Here is a 16,478-nt window from a genome sequence, read left to right as displayed (position 1 = left end):
CAAGGGCCCTAAGTAACATAATACAAGTATATACAATAATCCCCTTGGATTACATGTTAATAGTTGATACAAGTTGATGGAGTAAAATGTAATATTAAATTACTTAAACAACCAAAAAATGCATATACCCAATATTTAATTTTTAATGTCAGTTGAAAGACACGCCGTAGTGGTTTGTTTAGATGAATTATAGTGGAGGAGATTGGCGCATATTATCTAATAAAGGCATCTTATTATAATGCGTTTTGGTAAGAATTTCAAAAGAGGCAATACATAAAAACTCAGTTCATTTTGACAGACTTTCAGGGACCCTTAAAACACTCTAGACGTCCGTAAAAAGTAAAATTTTCAAGTCAAATGATTATAACGATTTCTATGTACTGTAATCCATTTAAATCTACGGATTAAGGATTGCCGGATAACGTTTCAATATCTGGTAAATTCCAGTAATATATTCTGTTATATTATTCCAGTAATATATATAATTTGTGTCTATTAACATCGAAGGCTTTACTAGGATTTATTCATACGGAAACTTTTGAAACGTATTTTTCAGAGACGCAGATACCGGCGATGTGGCCAACTGAAGGACGTATTGTTTTCGACAGGGTTTATTTACGGTATGCACCCGACGAGGAGCCTGTGCTCAGAAATTTAAATATTCAAGTCGAGAATGGATGGAAGGTAATCTATTTCGATTTGATAATAAATTTATGTAGTTTACCAAAGGCAATTTCTGGGTCAAACCTGATAAAAATATTACAATCTATGTATATACGGAGTTTTAGATAAAAATGCGACGACATGATTTCAAAGGTTATGAAATAAATGGATTTTCAATTATTTAATTTTGGTATTTAATACTTCCGAAATCTATATATGTACAGTTCATAAACGGCTATAGATTATTGTATGTAAAATATCATAAACTATTACGTAATAATGTTACAAAATTATCTTTTCAGGTTGGTATTGTAGGAAGGACAGGGGCTGGTAAATCGTCATTAATATCAGCCATGTTTAGATTCGCCTATCTTGACGGAACAATATCGATCGACGGCCTCGACACCTCACTAGTATCGAAGCAGGTACGATTTCACACTATTATTTATGCAGAACGACACCGTCTGTTATTTCATAAATGATTACATGCTAAATATTACAGGGGCTTCGATCGAAAATTTCGATTATACCGCAAGAACCAGTCTTATTTTCTGCCACTATTAGATATAATTTGGATCCTTTCAATATCTACAGCGACGACGACCTTTGGAGGGCATTGGAGCAAGTGAGTGGGAAAAATCAATACTACCTAAATAATACATTGTTGTGCAATTGTTATATCCCACGTTGTTTTTTAGGTCGACATGAAATCCGCAGTCCCATCACTAGATTTCAAAGTAACAGAAGGTGGCGCGAACTTCTCTGTGGGCCAAAGACAACTTATGTGTTTAGCGCGAGCGGTGCTTAGGTCTAATAAGATTTTAATTATGGACGAGGCCACTGCCAACGTGGATCCACAGTGAGTATACAATCCGGAATGTTATTAATCATGCACAACGCAATTTGTAAGAAGTAATTTCTTTGCAGGACTGATAACTTCATTCAGCAGACCATAAGACGGCAATTCGCGTCCTGCACCGTCCTGACCATTGCTCACAGGCTCAACACTATTATGGATTCTGACAGAGTTCTGGTGATGAATACCGGGCAGGTAGCTGAGTACGATCATCCTTACATCCTACTCTCAGATCCCAACAGTCAGTTCTCATCCATGGTGCGAGAGACCGGTGAGAAGAACAGCGCCAAGCTCTTCCAAGTGGCCAAAGACGCTTACTTTCAGAGCAATCTGAAAGAAAACGCGAGATGAAATATATGATGGCGAACACACCGGCGTGCAGTGTGACGACAATATTTCATGGTGATGAATACAAACATATCTATAGTTCGTAATCGAATCACAATCCCCAGAAATATTAAGAAGTAGACTGTAAATATATACAATTACCTATACATGGATAATAATAAAAAAATATTTTTATACAATAAGTATTTTATTTTAGCAATATTATTTGTAAGTTAAATACTAGATACCAAGATACATGTTATTTAAGTTAAAGTTACTACAATGCAAGAAAAATACGGTACCATTTGAGCATAACCAGATAGTACTTTAGATTTGAATAACATAATAAAAAATACATAATTTGAATTAAATAATTTGAATTCGATATCAGTTATAGATTTTTCTATTTATTTTTCATATATAGAAAAATATTGCTTACTTTCGTTTCACCAACAAAGAAGACTTCGTCTTGGGTGGTGACATCGATAGAGACGATAGGCAAGAAATAACGCGATGAAAACCAGTCCTAACAGAAAACCATGCGCCTTGTGATCTTGATAGAATACGTCCCATGTGTCGTTTGTGCAACCGCCTTCGCAACAACCCATTATACTTCGTGGGATTTCATGATAATCTACTCCACAATCATTGCGGTCCGGTTAGCTGAATATTCAAATTATATCATCAACTCCATGATTTTGACAAAATGGAATGTCATTAGAAAACGTAGATTAAAATACTTTACATATTTATATGTCAAAATAAATTATTGCATGAAGTAAAGACTCTTTTTTTATTCGGTTTTGGTAATAAATTATTTTACATGAATTTGCTTTTTTATTCAATTCCTTTGGTATGCTGCTACTTATAAATTTACAGTAAAATGAGTAAGTAAATAAATGAACGTTAAAAGAAATATAAACAATATCAGCGGCAATTAACATAATAAAGTGGTAAATCGATATACATAAGCAACATGTGTCTGAAGATTTTACGAACGTTTGTCCTAAAATATATAAATTCATTCAAATAATTTCACGTACTTGTGATATAGCTATAAGCTACCAGTGGAGATTCAATTTTGTGATTTTGACTAAATTAATTCGATCGTGGGCATTGTGCACTTTCGCTGAAATTAATAAGTCTATCATAAATAATCAATATTCCTATAAAAATCGCAGAATTATATTATGTAGTTATACAGATATTTTAACCTCTTCGCTAGAAAGAGATCCATAAGAAAATGTAAGTAACTATGTTAGTAAGCATGAAATTATTCCTACCCACAATAGTGACACGCGTACAGTGACCATGAGAGGTATACAATGAGCATCAGGAGTATCAGGGAGATGTAGAATACGTTCGGGTTTGCAAACAGGGAGTCATCGCAGCACTTCATGCCATCGCTGCCCCCGCAACAGTCCATGCTTGTTAAATCAATTCAAAAGCCAGGTTTAAATGCTACGTCATTGTGACAATTCGTTTTATTTATTAAACATTGATTGCTATTTTGTGAACATTTTGATGATTTTGACAGATAATGACATTTCTATTTGGCAGAAAAAATTTACGTTGTAGGCTCAGGTTGTAGGTACATCTGAGATACAGATAAAAAAAATTACAGAAAATTGTAATTAACCAAAAAGTATTAAATAAAACAAATGTCTATGAATACTTTTTACTACTTTACCTAAATCTATAATAAAAGAAAATATTTTTTTCATTATTCTCGTATACAATACGCGAGAATAAATTATATTTTTTTTATTACCTCGTATTGTTCTTTTCCTCCCAATTCTTTGATGAGGGTGGCTAGTAGTAGTTGTAGTTGTTGTTTTTCTTATGGTAAATGAGATTTCTAAAGGTTCTAATTCTCCCTGTTTTCCCTAGGTGGTGTTACTTCTTTTAATTTATTTGAAACTTGAGTACTGTGACTGATATCGAGTTACTTTTACTTTAAAGTTTTACTTTATCATAGAATGACATTATTATTTTACGAATCGCGATTGGTAATGCAAGTGATTGTCTACTTAATATGGTTTCTAATTTTACCATTAGGCACACACATCACGCATTTCCGAAGGGGTATGCAGAGGCGCAACCAGGGCATCCATTTTTCGCCAAGTGTGTTCCGTCCTATGATGTGAAAGGGGGCGAGCTTATTGTCATATCGGGCACAAATTCCAGACTACGGGCTAGTACTGAGCAGAAAAACCCAAACATCACTATGCGCGACCCGGGATTCGAACCCAGGACCTCAGAGCGCTTCCGTACCGCGCATACAGTACATCTACGCCACCGAGGCAGTCGAGCAGTACCAGTAGCAGTAGTACCTTTAGGCGAAGTAGAGAATTCTTCTTTGATTTTTCATTGAGGAATTTTACATTTTGCATCACAGTTTAATTATTAGATTATAGCCCTTTTTTAAACAAACGATTAAAGAACATAAAATATATTTTCTTTTAAGACAAGACAACTCCAACGACGCATTCTTGAATCATTGTTCTTGCGCCCGTGTCCTCAATTATTAATTGGTAAACACGGAGCGTGTCGGTGTAAGTTGAATATAACCGTTTTGTAGGGCAACTAGCTAGCTATATCTTACACGCGCTTCTTATTCAACGCTGAAAAACTTATAATACGCGCACAATTCAAGAATAGATGTTTTTTTTAGGTATATAATGCATTACGGCTTAAAGTCTCCGTAGCTTTAAAACCCCGTGCTCAATAAGGGACATTATAAAATGAAAAAAAAAATTCACCTTAAATATTTTAATTATCACATTAACTTATTTTTCCGCATCAGGATAATCGCTTAAATATTTATTTTTGGCAACATCTTTGAGTACTCTAGTCATGCTTTCCCCAGTCTCGCGTACCATCGAGCTAAACTTGCTGTTGGGGTCACTGAGTAGAATGTGAGGGTGATCGAACTCCACAACGGTTCCCTTGTCCATGACCAGCACGCGGTCCGAGTCCATGATTGTGTTCAGTCGATGCGCGATCGTGATCACTGTGCACGTCGCGAATTGGCGACGTATCGTCTTCTGAATTAACGTGTCCGTTCTAGAAGAGAACAGTAATTGGTTTTAAAGTAATAAGATTTATTTTAGTTTATTGTGGTACCATATTTTAGTTTATGTGGTTTTATATTAGGTACCATTAACAGATCTATATAAAAGAGGGTAAACGAGCTTGTGGGCCTCTTGTCGGCATGTGATCACTGTTGCTCATAAACACCCGAATTATTATTAACATTATAAATGAACATATAACATTACTTACTGAGGATCAACATTAGCAGTAGCTTCATCCATCACAAGGATCTTATTCGACCGCAGTATCGCCCGAGCCAGACACACCAACTGACGCTGTCCCATGGAGAAATTACTGCCTCCTTCGGTAACTTTGTAATCTAGTGCGGGTACCACTTCTTTAAGTTCAACCTAGACAAATAAGTAAGTTTAACAACCTATTCATTTTCATAGCCTCTCCACGAAATGCACTCGATATTATTTCCTGCGTAGGTACATTTAATGGGAACTTATTATTAATACCTGTTCCAAAGCCCGCCAAATTTCGTCGTCATTGTAGCTGTTAAACGGATCCAAATTGTATCGCAGAGTAGCCGAGAACAGCACCGGCTCTTGAGGGATGATGGATATCTTCGACCGCAGCCGCTGTTTGTAAAATTTAGTTTTAGTCACAAGTGCGATAAATGAAAACTTATTTAGAATTGTTAATATTATAATTTACCGCTTTAGCAATGCCGTCAGTATCGAGTCCGTCTATTGTGATTGATCCTTGAATATTATACAATCTGAATAGCGCTGATATTAACGAAGATTTTCCAGCACCGGTTCTTCCTACAACACCCACCTGAAAGTATAAATTATACCTCAACGACTACTTGCATATACAGACATTGATCGTCTACGAAAATTATCCCCATTTTCACTTCGTTACTGATTGAGTAAAACACGTGAAGTATTTTAATATGTTTATCCAGTTCGTATATTATTATACATAATGTTACTGCCGTATTGTACATGATTCCATTTGTTGCTATAAATATTTTTTAAGTTAATAAACGATATTATACCAGATCAACGCTTGTTAGTCTACATTATTTTCTTACTCTTCTCATTCTCACACTTATGGCACTAAGAATACTGCCGTGGTAATCGTGAGGGCAGTAAGTCAGAAAAGGCGATTCTATTCTATTACATGGTTAACTGGATTATCTTATCATTCTTATTGTCGCTTATCAAACAAGAAAATGCATTTATAATTTACGTAGCTGTATAAAAAATTGGCTGCCTTAGACTTACTGCCTTCTCGATTACCACGACACAATAACAGCCTCACGTACTACCCTAGTTTCTATATTTTAAAATACTTTATTTGAACACCGGCAGGTAACTTCAATGTTTTGTAATTTTGTTGTTATAAGAAAAGTTGTAGTTTGTAATTATTAATTTTTAAACTGTTTTTAATATTATTTTATAAACTATAGTTTGTACGCTGTAAGGAAATAGTTATGGTAAACCGTCAAGGCAGTTTTACAAGTAAATAATTGTACGATTTGCCTTACACACTAGACAGTACACACTTAAACGGAGCACCCGTACCATCAGTTTCATCTAACCTAGTACCTAGTGAATTTGTTATAAACTAAAGAAATGTTGTCTAGATTAGCAGTAAGGTTGGTGCATGTGTTTAATTCGATTACCAACCTTCCAACCTTCCTGGATTTCAAAGTTTAAATTTTTCAAAACGGGAGGATCTTCAGGTCCGTAGTTTAAGAACACATTTCTAAACTCAATTTTTCCTTTTGGAGGCCAATTTTCAGCAGGCTTGATAGCTGTAAATGAAATTTAAAGTACGATAATAAACCTATGTGACTACTTGCAACAACGCGACGGACGAAAAGTAGCGAGTTCAAAGTAAATGTCTAGGGATATCACTCACTGCTGAGACTGCTTCATTACTGTGATCAAATGCGAGTTGCTAGACTTTACACAAAATAGGTATATTATATATTTACCATGAAAATTCTCATAGGAAATAAAATACAAAATGATATATAACTTACGACCGTCATCCATATTGTCTTCCGTAGGTAAATGAGTGTATTCCAACACTCTCTCAACAGCGGTCATTTGTCCCAAAAAGTCGGCAGTGAAGCGAGCAGCCAGTTGGAGCATCATTGTTAGAATCATCGATTGACTCACGGCTAACCCCACGCTGCCGACAGGAATAATGGTACCTGGAAAATGTGAAATTATTAATGTTTGTTAGTGAGGATTATATTGAAATTATTATGCGTTTTATCTCTACAACTGGTAATTCAAATACACGCGATAACAATACGCAATACTTACTAAAGTCAATTACAAGGAAGATAGCGAATATAATGCCGAGGTACACGAGGCAAAGCGCGTCCAAATACAAACCAAATCCACTTGAACCACCCACAAAAGTATAAAATGCACTCGTATGGAGGTTCTGAAATTAAAAATACTTAAATTACTTAAGGGATTTTTTCCCCGATCAGATTAATAATACAACACTGATTGACAAATATAAGTTATCTTAACAAGGCCACCGTTCTTCTGAATATGGAGATGACACATTAAATGAAAAGAAGCGTGAGCATAAAACTGCAAGCGTTAAGGTACTGTTACACATGCTCATTACTAGCATGAAAACATGCCATTAATGATCAGTTGCTACTTAATATCATGTGTGCCGAAAGATTGCTAATCATGAGCATGTTTATTTCAAGTTTGCTCAAAGATCGACGGTCGTGCGATTTTTGGGCATGCTACCTGCCGCGCGGCTGGAAGGGAGCTTGCTTTTAGCGCGTCTGAACAGGTTTGCTTATTGAGCATGCTAGTAAGTATCGATCAGTCGCCGCAGCAGGTGCGCGTGCAGAATTTCTCGCCAAAATGTCTCGTTGGGGCGATGAAAAGACGTTCAAATTTGTCATTTTATATCGGATCAATGAATGTCTGTGAAATCCGCGATCACCGCAATACAAAAACAATATTGCAAGAAATTGTATTGTAACCAAAATTATGACTTCATTCGATTCTCTGGTGAGGGCCATTTGATTTTCTATTTTTACTGGAACACTGGCAAAGAATTCGATAGAACATCGACACCGAAACTTCTAGCCCGCGCTTAAACAGCATGCGTGTTCAATTGTTTGCTTTGAGCACGTCTTTAGCTTGAAAATAGCATGCTAAACAAAAGCAAATGTGTCATATTAAAGAGCGCGCTCTTTTTAAGCATGCTAATAAGCATGACATTTAATGAGCATATGTAACAATACCTGTAGAATCTAATAAGTAGCAACCTCACCTGTGCATTATCAAACATATTGAGGAGTCTGTTTTGAGAGTTTGAACTTCTTATTGTTGATAGTCCCGATAATGTTGAATTAATCATACCAAACACAGGACTTTTTGCTGTTTAACAGAAAAAAAATACTAATTTGTTTATTGCCATAATGGGTTTTTGAAGTGTGGCATATAATACGTGCCTATAGGTAACTTGATGACCAATAATGTAATTACTTACTTGTTCCTTCTAATCTTTTCACAGCTTGTGCAGCATTCAGGTACCATTTTAATAAAAAAACAAATATAATAATTAATATGACGGTGGGTATTAGCGTCCAGGGTAAAGCAATGGCATTCAAAACAAGAATACTTGTCATTGACAAATACATTTGTACTGTTTCCAAAATGCTACGCGGCAGGAACTCGTCCATAGCGCCGAAATCTTTGGAGAATCGATTCAACACTCGACCTAGAAAACAATATTACAATCAATACATCGATGTAGGAAATCGCACCGAGAGCATGGGTAATAACTTTTATATACTTTGGGTGTTTTTAAAAGTGTCTAAATAACTCAAATAAAATATATCGTGTTGATAAAACATAAATACAAAAACTATTAACTATGGAAAGTAAAAATAAAGCTATTTTGACTACATAAGTATATCTGAATATTGAAACTTGTTAGGTACCTAGCAAATATTTTTTTTATGTGAACCGAATAATGATAATATTAAACCTAATTTAGAAGGTGCAATTATTGTTAGCAATAATCGTTTTTAAGGTTTGTGTTTTAAGACTCGTATAATTTCAAAGACGACAAGACTTGCTTCGCTTAATTGATCCTTCTACATGAGGCTTTATTCCCTTAGCGAAGCTATGTTGCAGAAACCTAACCTTTATTGCGTAATTGGATATTACGTTGGACTGTTTTAACAATTCTAAAACCGTGTATTTGTGAACCTCCATTTTACATTAGATAAATAACATTACTATCACGCATGTAATCTTTATAAACGACCCCAAAAGGAAGATTTCTGGTTTTGTATTCTGTTTATATATACTTTGAACTTTAAGCGATATTTATTTTTTTTAAAGAAGGCACACTTGATTCTTAGAAACATTCTTAATTCATTTTTTAAAAACAACATAAACTCCACAAGCGTTGTATGATTACTAAATGTACATAATTAAAGTTTTACAAAATAAAAATATGACACGGAAGTTATTATCTTTTGACAGATATCGCCACCACGTGACGTCGAAATGACACATGCATTTTGTACATTGATATAGATAAATTTCAGTCTCGTCACTTTGATGGGCAGGTGCCCTGCGTGCGCGTAGTGACTTGTGATGTCTTGTTACTTGTGAGTTGCGCCAGGGAACTATTAGTAATATAAGTAAGGTTAGGGACTTGGCCCGGCGCGGCGGTCGCCCAAAGGTCGACTCAAATCCGCGTCGTAAGGCACGGTGACCCCAACATAACCGCCTTTAGCCCCCCTACGGAGGCTGGTCGGTAGTCATAAGGCACATTCTCGGCGAAAATGAAAAAAAAGGCCAATATTAGTAATGTCCTGTGGACCGAAGGTGTCTAAAAAAATCCGCCACGGTATCTACCACCTGTCGCAAGAGTCGACGAACTGGGGCCTTAAGAGTATCACAGGGTGAGCAATGCATGTAGCTGGTCTCACGGTATAAACGTCAAGAGTCCTTCGGAGGTCAAGGATTCCTTTTAGTCTCTATGGAAGGTTCCGCGCAGCTATCGTAGTGCAACAGAATATCTAGGGGCCGTCCCATACGCGCCAAAGGTCACTGCGGGTTTTGGTTGGTTTACTAGTGTAAAGTGAGCATAATTTTATGGGCTCGCCCCAATGCTTGTTCAAATGATGCCCTACTCCCGAGTTCCGAAGTTGGATCGTAAAATCGATGAAAACAACATAACCGCTCCACTCATTCCTCTAGCGGTGGTATCGAGAAAGCGTTTATCCTCACGACAAAAAAGTGCAATACTAGGAGCTATTATTTAATCTGGCTCTGAATTCCCCTAAAAGCTATAATAATAATTATATTAACTAAAATAAAAAGATTACTCACCAGAAGGATTGGTGTCGAAAAATCTCATAACTGATATAATTAGTTTCTTGTATACCGTGTTATGAAGGTTTTCCGAAGCTCTCATTGTCATTATTACGAAATTTATGATTCTAACATGCGATATAACAATAAGGCCTAATATCACACTTCCATACACAATTAGATATTGGCCAGTAGTTAGAGATCCCATTACAATACCCAAACTCGAATCTGGAAAATACAAAGTCGTTTAGTAACCGTGTAAAAAAAATACTAAGAACATCATTGGTTGGAGTAAATCTTGGATATGAGTTTAAAATTAAAATGTTATTGCTCCTATAATAACTCCTTAGAAATTTTAATTATAATCTTAGAAAACTTATGAAATTTATATTATCTTGCATCTCCCAGTATACACCATGTTAAATGTGCCAGAACCGGGAAGCTATATGCTAATACTCTGCTACTGTGGTATTAAATATATGCAAATATTATATAAAAAACACATACCAGGCTCCTCTCCACCTAAAGATTGCTCGTATTGATCCACCTGGTTGGTCCTAAAAATATTGTAAGATTGAATAATTAATTGTAACGCTACGATTTCACATTAGGAAAATAGGATAAGTAATTGTGACATTTCTTTGACCGTTCAAAATATCTACTATACTGTCTTACCAATAACTAAGCCAGTAGTCAGCCATGGTTGCAGAAGCTTGTGTTATCAACAACGTCAGGAAAGCCAAGAACACTATGAACCAGGAGCCTACGGATGTCAGGTATTTGTACAACACTTCCCATTTTAGGTTTCCTTTGGCCCTTTCTTCTGACGTTAAAACCTGCGCTTTTTCATCTTCCGGTGTATCTCCACTCTTTGTTGAGATCTTCGATATGCCTCGATGTATTGATGGTCTTTTACCCTAAAGTGGAAAGATCCATACTCGAGCTTAGTTTTTATTATTAGCCAAAATAATAGCAGTTAAAATTTTGTTGCGCATTTGTTAAAACAACAAACTTTCATTAATAATTATCTGGAACGAATTAATCCTCAAAAACATAATCTATGCACTAAAATGTCGCGATGTCTTAAAACTTATAGTACAAGAGGTTAGATTAAACAGCAACAATATACCATAACCAAAATAACAGATGATAATAGAACTGATTAACGCATCAGTGTGCTTTTCCCGCAAAGAACTACATAATATTCAAAATGTGCGTAATTACGGTAAAATGTAATTTACATTGTATTTACAGCCTATCAATATCACAACAAAATCTAAATTACGATGTTGAAAATTTGTTATAATAAATTGTTAATAAAACTGTATCTTACCCCGCTGGCATCATTATCATCCTTATCACTGTCCTGATTTGATAACAGTTTAGAAAACTCTTTTCCAGACTCAATTAGTTCATCGTACGTTCCAATATTTTCTATTCTTCCCTATAAAAAAGTGGAAGTGATTAAACATTTTGTTCATTTGTTATCTATATCTACTATACAATATATGATAACACATACATCATTCAACACAACAATGACGTCGGCAGCTTTCACATAATGAATCTGGTGAGTAACAAGAATGCACGTACGATCCTTTAAATAGCCTCTTATACATCCGTCAAATAACTGCCTTCCCACATTTGCGTCCACAGCAGACAAAGGATCATCTAGTAAGTAAATATCAGCCTGCAATTATAATTCTCATATTATAAATCGCTCTTTATTATGTAGGCTACAAAACCAATATAATTTTTTTAACTCACTTCCCGGTAAATAGCCCTAGCTAGATTGATTCTAGCTCTTTGTCCCCCTGACAATGAAACTCCGCGTTCGCCGACTAAAGAAAGATCGCCATATGGAAACTGCTTAAAATCTGGCAATAAACAACAGGTTTTGCATACCTGAAAAAGTAAAAGATAATAAAAAAAAATGAAATAATTTACATTCTTATTGCAGTATATTATTTATTCACCTCCTGATACTTTCGGACATCATAAGGCAGACCAAACAAAATATTTTCTCGCACAGTGTCTGGGAAAAGCCAAGATTCTTGACAGGCGTACGAAATCCGTCCTTTGATATTCACATTTCCTTCACAAAGAGGCAATTCTTTAAGGATAGCTTGAAGAATAGACGACTAAAAAGAAAAAAAAAAATGATAAAATTATGCCAATTCAACAATATTACAAAAGAGTGTGTGTTATTTTCTTACTTTGCCAGAACCGACAGGTCCAATGATGGCACAGAGTTTACCTGCGCCTAATCGTAAACTTATGTTTCTGAGTGTTAAATCAGCAGGGTCCGTAGAAGTTGTCCACGACGCGCTAATTCTATTCAATTCTATAGCATACTGGCCAGCGAGAGACTCTCTGCGCTGATTTTGTTCTAAAAGGAAAAAAGGAATAATTGCTGGTTTAAGTAATAGGATAGTAACCTATGTTAATTTTCTACGTTATTTTTATGTGTAACAAAAAAAATATGAAAAAGAATTTCTTTTATGAAATCAACATTGATATTGGTTAAAAATTAAAGGCTTGAAATGTAGTTGTGAGCAAAAGTGACGGCGTGGGGGAATTATCGCGCTATCTATTTCTAAGGCACGCAGCGTCATGGCCGGTGACAGTCATTAACGTTTCCAAACCTTTTCACCAAATTTCAAAGCCTTATAAAATTTATTGTTGCGTGAACTTTGCAAGACATATATTTTTGATAAGTATATTTAAAAAAAGTAGTTAACTACCCTATTTACAAATATGCACACAAGAGTATTGATTGCATTTTCTCAAACTTCTAAGCAATCCCATTTAATTGTTCAAACCAAACGTCACCAATGCTATATAATGGAATATCTAGAGTTCAGAATAATAATTATTAAAATTAGTTCATATACTGAGATTTAAATAAAGTTACTTACCGATTGACTGAGTTATCGTAAAGTTGTCTTTTTTGGAGTAACTTTGTGGCATTACTAAATCGGTTTCATTATTTTTATAATCTTTGGAATTAAAAGTTACTGTATTTATAATACCATTAGATATTGGCATGCGGGCCAAGTCTTCTCTCTCCTCTGAAAATCATGAATATGTATGTATGGAATGGAATATTCACAAAAAACTATTGAAAAAAATGCGCAAATATTTTATGAAGTTAATAAAAAGAAGAACTTACCCATTTCAAGGAACCCTTGAACACGTTCTAATGACACCAACATTTCAGAAAAACTAGCAATAGCTAACGGCAAAATCATGGTTATGTTTAATTGAATTATACTAAAATATTGTTGTATGGGATATATCTGCAAAAAACATAAATATATAATTACTTGCATTACTTAAATGATTACGTATTTACATAACACAATAGCATATCTTGGAAAACTTACCAATGTTGCAGTGATTATATTGCCGGTGAGCACAAGGGTTAGCGTTGTGACGAACAGTGTGGTGCGTTCTGTGAACAGCATAAATCCAAGAAATACACTCCGGACGAAGATGGATTTTCTCAAGGCCCGCATTTCTAACGCCCGTGCTGCCTTCACAACTAATTGGAAAGGTTTTTCCCAAGCGTACATTTTTATGACCTACAACATATAAATTTGTGTGCTATTATATATGTTACAATCATAACTTTTATCAAAATAGAAACGTTACATTGTATATTGTGTTATTAAATTATTTGCTTATGTTTAATGACTCTAGTGTAATGTTTACCTGAATACCGTTTATGATTTCGCTCATCAATTTGATTCTTCGATCAGTTTTTTGTGCCACGTCTCGCCTAATAGTAGCCGTCAATTTTGTTAATGCAGCTGTAAAATAAAACCAAAATTAATTGAACTCCTCAGAGACTTGCAAAAAATAATTATAAGAAATATTAAAATACCTTGTACAGGAAGAATCATGAACACAACGGAAAATAATCCGATGAATGGAGCGTAGCCTGCGGCGACGTATAAGAAATAAAGGACAACAGCTGCTTGTATAGGAATCACCCAGAGATTGTGCAGAAACATGAAAGCGTAGTCAAATCTTGCAACGTCATTTGAAAGCAAATTGACTAGTTTGCCACCGGCGATGTCTCCTGAAGCTACTTGACTCATTCGCAACAACTACAAGAAGAATAAATAACATGTAATAAAGGCAGTGCATCTATACAGCATACGAGAAACGACATCGATGTACCCAGAATATTGCATTCATACATGATCCAACGCTTACTCAACATTAAAATATTAATTAATACAGATTACGATTTCCACAAACATGATACAGTCTACGATACTTACTTTTCTGAAGATGACTGAGGACGTTGCAACTTTGATTCTCATTCCAAATCGCGCCACGAATAACGAATTGTGGTGTTGGCACATCAAGGCGACGAAATTAAGTCCCAACATAGCTAGCGAGCATAGAAAAACCTTGCATCGTACCGAGTCATGTTGCTATCAACTGACCAGTAAGATAGGAGTTCGGCAAATAGCATAGGTTGCACTGTTCTGTAAAACACAAACATATTGTTATAAATTATGTCATATAATTTTTCGTATTTAAGTAATTTATCTTTTGGACCTTTACTAAGAATTTCTTAACCAGTACAACATTTTATCTTTCTATTTAAATATCTAGTTTTCATTGTTTTATTTTGTTGATGAGGTGAAAATCCAGATTTATTTAAGACCACAAATACACAGTATAGTGTTAATTTAGGATGGTTTAGTTATGAACAAAAGAATTACAAACCGACAGACAGCCCCGGTTACTACGAAAAAAGCTCCAGGCATGTAAGCCAACAAGTACGCCCGTCGCATCGCTTTCCATAATGATGGCTTTCTGTTTTCTTTTGTTGCACGTTCACATTCTTCAAACCAATATCTGCAACAATTATAATTGAAATTAATCAATTTAGATAGACAGTAATTTTGACTATGGGTGAAGCCGCAGAGTTCAGAAATCCACAGCAACGAGCGACGGTGACGCCTTCAGAATAATATAAGGAGTTTAAATATGAAATCAAAGATACATCTAATGATTTTTTATATTTATGCGAATATTAGACATCGAAACAAATCTAATAAAAATAATATCAGGCCTATATACTGTCCCATCTATTCGGCACGGGCCTCCCCTACTACTGAGAGGGTTTAGGCTTCAATTTACTACCCTGGCCTAGTGCGGGTCGGTAGTCTTCACATACCTTCGAAATTATAATGGAAAACTTCTCAGGTATGCAGGTTTTGCCACGATGTTTTCCTTCACCATTAAAGTAAGCAATGATTCGCAAAAGAATATTTACATATATTTTGAAAACTCAGAGGTGTGTGCCTTGGGGTTCTGAACCTGCGGCCATTCGTCTTTGCAGTTCGTTCCACACCCAACTAGGTTATCGCCGCTATTCCGCTTCCCAAACTTCAAGACACTGTGAGCTCATTCTGCGTAGATAGCAATGCTACTAGATTTTTTTAAAATTAAGAAAAAAGAGATGTATATTTGTTAAATGTAGGTAGATAATCCAATATCAATTTGTTGTGATTGATTGGCTGTATCGTTTTTTCGACAATTCCTACGTTTGATTTAGTTTATTATATTATATGTAACAGTAAATAATATGAAAAAGAAATTTTGGTGAAATCAGCATTAAAATTGGTTGACAAATGAAGCAGATATTCATATTGTAAGTGTTGTCGAGGCAAAAGTGGGTACGTGGTGGGCTTTTTTATTAATTAAACATTGTTTTTGTACATTTGTTAATGTATTTATCTAGCTTAACTAGTTAAGCAGTAGTTAAACTTTTTAAACAGTTTTAATGACTAATCTTTCATGTATAATAGACACCCACTCCAAAATTGGTAACCAGTATATCGGTAATATTAAATTATTTTTTGATTTTTAGTGGTTTTTGGATAATTTTTTGTTAAAAAGTTTTTAATTTTTGCCTTTTTGTGTTAGTAAAATCAGTATACGTTGACGACATCATTTTAATAGTTTTCTGATGTATCTCCGAAATCAAGGGTTCCACAACAATGTAGTTTATATGGGACCATACGAAAAGCACCAGCTTTCGAATAAAAAAAGAATCATCAAAATCGGTTCACCCAGTCAAAAATTCTGAGGTAACAAACATAAAAAAAAGAAAAATAATAATAACAGTCGAATTGAGAACCTCCTACCTAATTTTTTTGACGTCGGTTAAAAATAAATATAAA

General features: G+C 35.1%; 2 protein-coding genes, 1 long non-coding RNA gene and 1 pseudogene across 3 annotated transcripts; 2 read left to right on the top strand and 2 right to left on the bottom strand.

Annotated features, from left to right (window-relative positions):
* The window catches only part of LOC119191004, a 35,504-nt pseudogene extending 35,348 nt beyond the window's left edge, over positions 1-156 (top strand).
* Positions 157-531: 375 nt separating this feature from the next.
* Positions 532-2,046, top strand: LOC119191054 (multidrug resistance-associated protein 4-like). The gene is made up of 5 exons (XM_037444846.1): positions 532-684; positions 966-1,088; positions 1,166-1,288; positions 1,362-1,522; positions 1,591-2,046. Exons 1-5 carry the CDS (start codon positions 574-576, stop codon positions 1,868-1,870), a joined length of 798 nt encoding a protein of 265 aa, XP_037300743.1. The 5' UTR covers positions 532-573; the 3' UTR covers positions 1,871-2,046.
* On the bottom strand, positions 1,761-3,414 carry LOC115452295. The gene is made up of 4 exons (XR_003939473.2): positions 3,130-3,414; positions 2,890-2,975; positions 2,286-2,509; positions 1,761-1,849 (listed from the first exon to the last, which is right to left on the bottom strand). It is a non-coding gene; the product is annotated as an uncharacterized LOC115452295 (long non-coding RNA).
* A 1,189-nt stretch (positions 3,415-4,603) lies between these two features.
* LOC119190936 (multidrug resistance-associated protein 4-like) lies at positions 4,604-15,168 on the bottom strand. Its single transcript, XM_037444449.1, is given in 25 exon segments — positions 4,604-4,912; positions 5,132-5,292; positions 5,404-5,526; positions 5,603-5,725; positions 6,583-6,710; positions 6,942-7,115; positions 7,231-7,354; positions 8,213-8,319; positions 8,432-8,662; positions 10,291-10,500; positions 10,780-10,829; positions 10,948-11,189; positions 11,606-11,716; positions 11,795-11,962; positions 12,040-12,177; positions 12,249-12,413; positions 12,489-12,661; positions 13,191-13,343; positions 13,445-13,571; positions 13,659-13,856; positions 13,987-14,084; positions 14,159-14,384; positions 14,562-14,678; positions 14,681-14,771; positions 15,016-15,168. Coding segments are annotated over 25 exon segments (3,783 nt in total). The 5' UTR covers positions 15,084-15,168; the 3' UTR covers positions 4,604-4,635.
* Between the last annotated feature and the right edge of the window lie 1,310 nt (positions 15,169-16,478).

Source organism: Manduca sexta, chromosome 28 (assembly GCF_014839805.1).
Source record: "Manduca sexta isolate Smith_Timp_Sample1 chromosome 28, JHU_Msex_v1.0, whole genome shotgun sequence".
Lineage (NCBI taxonomy): Eukaryota > Metazoa > Arthropoda > Insecta > Lepidoptera > Sphingidae > Manduca > Manduca sexta.
This window is presented reverse-complemented; position numbering and strand designations above follow the sequence as displayed.